The 8,923-nt window shown below is 35.7% G+C and overlaps 1 protein-coding gene across 1 annotated transcript; it reads right to left on the bottom strand.

The window, feature by feature from the left end:
• Window positions 1–5,473: 5,473 nt before the first annotated feature.
• Window positions 5,474–8,511, bottom strand: LOC133285598 (uncharacterized). Its single transcript, XM_061482853.1, has 8 exons — window positions 8,190–8,511; window positions 7,833–8,113; window positions 7,541–7,747; window positions 7,361–7,429; window positions 7,168–7,269; window positions 6,779–7,078; window positions 6,210–6,285; window positions 5,474–5,574 (listed from the first exon to the last, which is right to left on the bottom strand). The coding sequence occupies exons 1-8, from the start codon at window positions 8,509–8,511 to the stop codon at window positions 5,474–5,476; spliced, it is 1,458 nt and encodes a 485-aa protein (XP_061338837.1).
• Between the last annotated feature and the right edge of the window lie 412 nt (window positions 8,512–8,923).

Below are 8,923 nucleotides of genomic sequence, written 5' to 3'. Positions count from 1 at the left end.
GTTATGTCATTCAAATGCATGAAGAAATGCAAAAACCATTGACGGTCATCATCAAAGAGTGTAACGTTTCGTTTAAAATAATGTATTGTTTCCTTTAGAAAAAGTTCCAACTTCTTATATATGTAGCACGAAAATCGAGGAGCAAAGTAATCTAAACACATAATTTAGAAATGGAGTTGCAATTATCGCTACATGAAGTCATGAACACATGAAAAGCAATATCAATGCACGACTACCGAGATATACCAATGATAATCAATTTAATATATAACATATTATATTAAACAAATCCGTTTTTCTGTGGTGGTTTCAAAAAACCGAGGGTTATCCATCTGGATACACACAACGAAACTAACCTGTGTCTTAATACACAGATTAGAAATTACATTTCTGTTACTCAAACAGAAACTTCGATTAATCACACAGATTAATCTATTTATCACATAGTAAACAATACAAATAGTATATTAAAGTAAAAATATAAAATATACTGATCACAGGTTCAAAACACCAAAGATTGTCTTAAGATTGTTATTGAAGACAGTGGGTGATGTTAAATCACTAAGAGGTTTGAACCCATGTATAAAGCAGAGGAGGAGGTAGATGATCAGAATTATCACTGTGCTATTATAAACAATTAAAAAATAGACTTACTTGTCAGGTATTAGAGAAAGACAGAATGATGAATCAGATATGCAAAATCAGAAGGATAAAATTTGAGCCCACAGAACGTGTCTCCTTAAGACAATTTGCCCCCTCACTGATGCCTAAGGTAGATGGACACTTGTCTCCCATGATAGAACAGATTTCTTCTGAAGAGTGGCGGCACTACCAGTCAACAGCCCAAACGAACACAACAAAATGCCAGAGGAAACTACACCGGAGTATGAAAAGGAACATGCAAAACCGGAAGGAGAAAAATTCCGGCAGAGTTTCAGTGCAGAAAAATTGGATCCATTTTCTGAAGGTGTCAGTGTCTATTTATAGACAACGTAAAGTCACGTTCCAAAAGGCACTTATTCGACGACGAAACAACACATCCGTTGGACACGAAAAGACACATTCGTTCGACACGAAAAGACACATTCGTTCAACACGAAAAGACACCCATTCAAGGATGAAACAACATGTCTGTTAGGATGAAACAACATGTCCGTTAGGATGAAACAACGCATCGTTTAGGATGAAAAGATACATATGTTTGTCGACGAAAAGGCACACATTTTCACTACCAAACTTCTTATTCATAACCAATAGATTGTCTATACAATTTATATTTATATATATATATATATATATATATATATATATATAAATTCCAACATCCAGCGACTTTAGAGATCATTCTTTAGTTCAAAGTGCTAATCTGACATTTATTTGTCTTATCCTTAGGGTGGATAGCCCTAAAACCTTTAAACACTTTCAACCTATTAGCTTGTGCAATGTCTCATATAAAGCTATTACTAAGATTATAGCTACCAGGTTGAAGGGGCTCTTGCCCAAGCTCATATTTTCCAACCAGTGTAGTTTTATTCAAGGGAAAAATAGCTCAGAAAATGTGATTATTTTTCAGGAGATAATTCATTCTACGAGTAGAAAGAAAGGAAAAGTTGGGTGGATGGCTATTAAGCTTGACCTTGACAAAGCCTATGATCGCTTGGATTGGAATTTCATCCATGATACACTGATGGATGTTGGGTTGCCCTCCAATTTAGTAAAGCTGAATGACTACGGCGTCCAATCCCCAACCATGCATCTATTATTGAATGGAAGTGCAAACATGAATTTTCAACCGAATCATGGCAGTATATTGGGGGACTCATTGTCACCCTATATGTTTATCCTTTGTGTTGAGAGACTTGCCCACTTGATCCAAGTAGCTACTCATTCTAAGTCTTGGAAACCTATATCTTTATGCATGAAACGCCCCCTTATATCACACATCCACTTTGCTGATGATATTTTTCTGCTTTCGAAAGCTTCCCTAGAGGAAAGGCCACATGGTAAACCAAGTGCTTAGATTTTTTTGTGGTGCTTCGGGATAGAAAGTTAGTGAAGAAAAGTTTAAATTCTTCTTCTCCAAGAACGTTTGTTTCCCCAAGGCGAGACAAATTGATTGCCTGAATTTTGGGATTACCAGTGACTTGGGCAAATATTTACGAATCCCTATGCATCATAAACATTTCCATCATGGCTCCATTTCTCATATCCTTCAAAAAATGAAAGACCAGTTGAATGCTTGGAATCAGAAAGTGCTCTCTCTCTTTCAGGCAAAATTATTCTTGCTAAGGCTGTTCTTGGAGCCCTTCCAACCTACTCAATGCAAACCTCTTCTTTCCCACTCTCGGTATATGATGATATTGACAAGCACACTAAGAGATTCATCTGGGGTTCGTCTGACAGTGATAGAAATGTACATTTAGTCAAGTGGGATAAGGTCTATGTTCCTAAAGCTTTTGATGGATTAGGTTTCAGAAAACCCAAATGGGTCAATAATGCTATGCTCATGAAGGTGGGTCATCGCATGGTGCTGAGATCCAAATACAAAGTCAGTAATGACCTCATTCCTATGGTCAATAGAGGCAAGAATGTTTCCAATCTTTGGAAAGGCATGTCCAATTTTTGGCAGAAAGTTAGAAGATGGTCTAGGATATTAATTGGTGATGGGAAAGGATCCAAATTCTAGACTGACAAATGGACTCCCCATTTGGATAATCTTCTATTAGTAGCTACTTGCCAAATTCTTGATGATTATTTTAACTGGTTTGTGGCTGATGCTGTTACAAGTGATGGGGTTTGGAACTAGCCCCTTTTTCAGCATCTGATTCCTCAAGGGTTCCTAAACATCATAGCTAGTATGGCTCCCCCTGTTTCGTATAGAGGGTTAGATCGGGTTGTATGGGAGATCTCCAATGATGGATCCTTCTCTGTTGCTTTGGCTTATTCTCTCATTGCTCAGAATGAGAATGACCCATGAACCTGTTGGAATATCCCCTGGCTGTGGAAAGGTTCCCATAGGATCCAATCTTTCCTTTGGTTGCTAATGGGAAATAATCTCTAAACTAACACAGAAAGAGCTAAAAGGAAAATGAGCCAAACCATGAGCTACCCCAGATACAACATCCCTGTTGAGGATTGCAACCATGTATTCAGAGGTTGCCCTTGGGCTGTTGTGATATAAGAAGACTTGTTTTTCCCTAATCAGTTTAGATCCTTCTTTTTTGGGTCATTTGATAACTGGTTGATTTCTAACCTACTTTTTTTCAGGTCAAGCTAGTAGGGGAGGTGATTGTGTAAAGAACCTTGACGTCACCACCCCAAAAGCTAGCTCAAAGGGTGGGAGTGCCCAAGGTCTTATAAACTCCACATTAGTTGCACATACAACCAATGTGGGACTATATATCTCAACACGCCCCCTCACACGAAAGCCCATTGGGCTTGAAGAGTGGATGATGCAACAGGCTCAGCCTACCTGTGCTAAGAAATTCCACAAGAGAAAGTGGGGGACGACGAGGCCCTGATACCATGTTGAATATCATAGATACAAGAGGAAATGATAGCATTGGGCTTGAAGAGTGGATGATGCAACAGGCCCAGCCTACCTGTGCTAAGAAACGCCACAAGAGAAAGTGGGGGGCGGTGTGGCTCTGATACCATGTAAAGAACCTTGGGATACACCACCCCAAAAGCTAGCTCAAAGGGTGGGAGTGCCCAAGACCTTATAAACTCCACATTAGTTGCACATAAAACCAATGTGGGACTATATATCTCAACAGATTGGTGTACCTTATTTGGAGTTGTTTGCTGGATATTGTGGCGTGCTCGTAATGATTTCATAGACAGAGATTGGACTGTTAGAATTTCTCATATCCATAGGGAGGGGCATGGGGTAGCTGATTCCTTAGTTTCCTTGGTTGTTCCTCTTGATTGGGACTTAGATATTCTAGATAATATTCCTCCTATTTTTTTAGAGGCTGTTAGAAAGGATGTCCAAGGTGTTGCTGCAACTAGGTTGATTCGTAGTTTGCAACCAGTTTTGCTGGTTCTGTTTGTCTTCTTTTCCTTTTACTCCAAAAAAGAGAATATTATATTATTTTCCCCAATGTGGTGGATGTGATAGGCATATCTTCATTTTAATTTCTAATAAGTATAATTTTGGTAAGAAAAGAAGTGAAATAAGAAATACAATTAGGATAAGAAATGAATGGCGACAAAATATGAATGGAGATAAAATGTATAATTCACAGCAGAAATGAATGGAGACAAAATTCTCAAGCATGTAGGAGAGTAATGTGGTGGATTAGTTTATATAAAAAAATTAGAGAGTTGCGTTCTTGAGAATGTGGCATGAAATATAAATTACCTCTTCCTCTATTACGTCGTGTGCGAGACAGTTAGTTTTATACAATAACTCTTCCTCTATTTTCTGTATTATATTACATTTACTTATTTCTATATCTTTATTTATCTTAATTACATGTCTAGTTTAGCTGCATGACAAGAAAATATACTTCTCGTGCAAATCATATTCAGTATATTTTAGTATACACTACAACAATCTCTGCATTTAAAGGCGGTTGGATAGACGTTAAGAGGCGGGTTAAAACCGCCTTGAAATAGTTCAATTGGCGGTTGAACATCCGCATCTGATATGACTGTCGAGATGGCACACAAAGGCGGTTAGGGATAAGCGCTGGAATATCCGCCAGAATTATACAAGGGCGGCTCGTAAGGCGGATAAAGTCGACGTAGATTGTTCCAAAAATAAGGAAAAATTGTTTCAAGGCGGTTAGACGAACCGCCTCCTAAATCAATATAGCGGTGTTTCCAGTGGCAGAATGAGAGGTCGGAAATTATATGAAAAAAATGCTAAAATTAGTCCTGGCAATTGGTTAACCGCCTCAGAGTATAGTATTTATTTTTTATAAAAAAAATAAAATAAAAAATTGTTTTATTTCTTTAAAAAAAGGTGAAACATATTTAATTTTTAAACGTATTTATTTTATTTTGAAAAAATAAAAAATCACCACATATTACCACACACATCTGAAACGTATTTAATTTTTTTTTTAAAGTGAAATTGTTTTTAATAAATTATTTTATTTGAAAAATCCAATATTATTTTATTCAAGGCTTTATAAACATTGGTGCATGGAGAATATGTATGCAAAAAGTAAACGTCATTCATTCTGTAAAATGGAAAGCAGTGATATTCATATATACCAAAGGTTAATATATCCATGTTCTATGCAAAACTAGGTACTTCCTAGCTTACTTCCAAAAGATACCCAGGTTCTATGCAAAACTAAGCAATTGGTAACATCCAAAAAATACCTGGGTACTGCTGTAGCATGAAAAACATAAAAATTGAAAATACAATGTCAACATCCAAAATAACCAAATTCCATGTACAACCCAGTAATATCCAAAATACATGTTCTATGGAAAACTTCCAAATACTGAGAAATTAAGATTATGGTGGTGGGGGTGCTGGATTTGATGTTGTTGGTCCATCAGAAGGGTCATGACTAGCATGGGAGGACTTTCTGATTCCAGGAGAGCCCAAGTCAACAACTTGATATAGTGGGGGAAAAATAACATACATTAAACCATTAATTAATTAGAAGAATGTATGTTGAGAAAACGCAAAAATAGAAGAGAAAAGTTAGTTGGAGAATTGCAGATATTTGTGTTACTAACAGAGACAGGTACATGATAAGTACTATTTATACACATAAGAATAACTCATTTCAACAGAACAGAAATAGATTACTTAATAGGGTAGAGAGTGCAACTGAGCAACGAAATAGTCCATACACACGAAGGACCCAAGACATGTATATATATCCCAGCAACTATATAATCCATACACACTAATAATTGAAGAAATTTTGTAATATATATACCAGAAACCATATAATCCATACAGAGTAATAATGAAAGACAACTCAATATACATACCAGGAAACACAATCCATACACAGTAATATAAAAATGATGTTGAGTATAATAGTACAAGAAACCAGTATGGTATCCATACACACAAATAATCCAAGACAATTACAATATATATATATATATATATATAGCAGCAATATCAAAATAATCCATACTAAGTAATATTCCAATATGTTGAGTATAATAGTACCAGCAACCAGTGTGGTATCTCTCTACAAACAAATAATCCAAGACAATTACAATACATATACCAGCAATATCACAATAATCCATAGACAGAAATATTCGAAGATGTTGAGTATAATACCAGCAACCAGTATGGTATCTCTATACAAACAAATAATCCAAGACAATTACTAAAGGACAGACCAGCAATATCAAAATAACCCATACAGAGCAATATTCCAAGATGTTGAGTATAATAGTACCAGCAACCAGTATGGTATCCATACACACAAATAATCCAACACAATTACAATATATATATACCAGCAATATCAAAATAATCCATGCACAGTAATAATCGAAGCCATTTTGAATATGTATACATTCAACCATTTAATCCATACACAAACAACTTAATATATATGCTCTATAATGGTAGACAGCTTAATATTAATCCCAGCACAACATAGGAATTTAATTTTTTTTGGTGTAAACATTTAGAAATTTTTATGCAAACTCAGTGAAACAGTATATATGACAGAAGTACCACTAATCTAATACATTGCACTAGAACCACATATTTTACAAAGGAAACAGTAAAAAATTAAATATAGTTAAACAACACATGTAAATATGAAGAAAAGGTGTCATATACCTGATTAGATGGTAACTGACCACCAAAATTATGCATAAAAAGTTCCATTTGCGCTTTGAATGTATCCAGCTCTAGCATCTTGCCCTTTATAGTATCCAATTCTCCTTTCAAGGCATCATACTCAGCTTGTGTAGGACCAGTAGAAGAAGTTGATGCTGAACTGGTAGATGTTCTACGAATTTGACTTGGGACCACTCCAAAACCCATGCCTCTAACCCGACCTGGGTGTTCCTTCCCAAAGACATTTACAAAAGCCTCCTGTTCAGTATTGGCTTGTTCCAACTGTTGAAGTAATTGGTCCTACATACAGGGCATGAGAAGCATGTAAAAGTGTACCTTAAAGGTAGAAAGTAATGTAAAAAAATAAATTACAATGAGAATGGGTATACATTTTTTAGCATAGCTTCGTCATTCACAAAATTGCCATCTTTTTTCTTGTGAGAAACAACATACATCTCACCTCTGCTATATTTGCGTCCTTCTTCTATTTCCTGTCATTTGGCATATCACAAAGGCCAATATTACAATTATTTATAGAAGCAGAATATAATCATAATCAAAAATTAAACATGTTTAAAAGACCATACCAGCTCCCTTTTCCTCCTTGCTAACGTCTTTGCGCCAAGTGTATGTGGGATTGTTTGTTTCTATCTATTTGCAGTATTGATGATACTATACTTCTGCATGTTCAATGAACAAAAGATATATTATTTTTTAATAGAACAGACAGCAACAACACATCTTTTTGGCATTCTTCATTACCTTTGCTTTCTCACTTGTTTTATATGTCAAAAAGCTTGCCCATTGTTCTCTTGTCATGCCATCAGGGTAAAGATCAAGGTTTTCCTGAAAAGATTTGTCTTTCTCATATATCTCATTGGCTAGTCTCCACCTATTGTCTTTCCACTTCTTACCCATGTTGCCCGTACAATAATGGTAGTGGTCATCATTATCCATAACGAATCTCCTCTGCAAGAGAAAAGTTTGCTATAAATTATACATAATAATTTAATTAAAACTTAAACATTTTTTAAAATTAAAAAACCATTCTCACCTTAATAGTGTTGACCCAAACATCTTCCTTGTAGATTTTAGGTACGTCAGGCCATCTTGCATAACTTATAGGGAATATGTTTGGGTTACACGCAATGTGTCCCAAAAATCCACCCAATAGGCCAGCAGCCTCCCCAACAGGTTGATTATCTTCATTCCATTCGATAACTACTCTCTTATGAGGAGGAAGAACCAAAAGATCTCGCACACGTAATCTCTCTTGATCAGCCACTCCATTATCAGCTATTATGTTGTTGTTTAATGCAAGAAGAAGATAAAAAACTGGATTGTGAGAATATGTTAATGAAGTATAACTTTAATATAAAAATGCATTTTTGGTTACAACAAATGCAGTTACCTAACACATCAACAACCCAATACTTATTGCATGTCCTTTGGGAATGGTTTCTTGGTATTTGATTGGATGGCTGAGATTGACCACCAAGTGGATCAGATTGAGGAGGTTGTGATGTAGGTTGAGCAGTTGAAGATGCAGCAGGTTGTGGTGCAGATTGAGCAGGAGGAACTTGTTGGTGGACCATCAAATGACGTGGCTGACTATTCAATTCTTGAGTCGGTACTAGAGAGTTTAAGCTCTGTTCTTGTTCATTGCTTGTGAGTTGATTACCATTGGAGGTTGTCGAGTTGGTCCTTTTTGTGAACCTCTTTGTACGTACCATTGTCCTAATTACACAAGAAAGTTTGCAAGCACACATATATAGTGATATAGAATATACAAATCCCATTAAATCAGTAAGACCAGTAAGTACAACATGATATGTTATTTTTGCAAAATTTAAACCAATGAAATATTACTATGCTAGTGTAACTTTGGTTAATTATACCTGCAAATCCAGCATGTACACATTTTGATATTCATTAAACCAGTAAAACAAACATGTACAACAAAAAGGACAATACAGTTGTTCTTTGATAAACTGTTTAACACTATAAGCCTTGTAGTGATGTGAACAAAAAACATCACTTATATGCTAGATACGACACAATATCCAAAATAAACTCCAATATAAACAAGTACACTAACTGTATTCAGGAAAATTATTATCATATTTCCATTTCTTCATCCTCGTT

This window comes from Gastrolobium bilobum, unplaced genomic scaffold (assembly GCF_033153095.1).
Source record: "Gastrolobium bilobum isolate Gb01-03AN ecotype WA unplaced genomic scaffold, APGP_CSIRO_Gbil_v1 utg9838, whole genome shotgun sequence".
NCBI lineage: Eukaryota > Viridiplantae > Streptophyta > Magnoliopsida > Fabales > Fabaceae > Gastrolobium > Gastrolobium bilobum.
The sequence above is the reverse complement of the archived record's forward strand: the minus strand, read 5'-3'. Positions and strand labels throughout refer to the sequence as shown.

Bases quoted from the DNA above. Each gene is read 5' to 3' on its own strand.
- LOC133285598 (XM_061482853.1), bottom strand. From the start codon at position 8,511: ATGGTACGTACAAAGAGGTTCACAAAAAGGACCAACTCGACAACCTCC. The intron at 7,270-7,360 runs GTCTTTTAAACA...GCCAAATGACAG, and splicing joins AGGAAAAGGGAGCTGGTATG to GAAATAGAAGAAGGACGCAA. The intron at 6,286-6,778 runs GTATATGACACC...TTGTTTGTATAG, and splicing joins GTCAGTTACCATCTAATCAG to AGATACCATACTGGTTGCTG.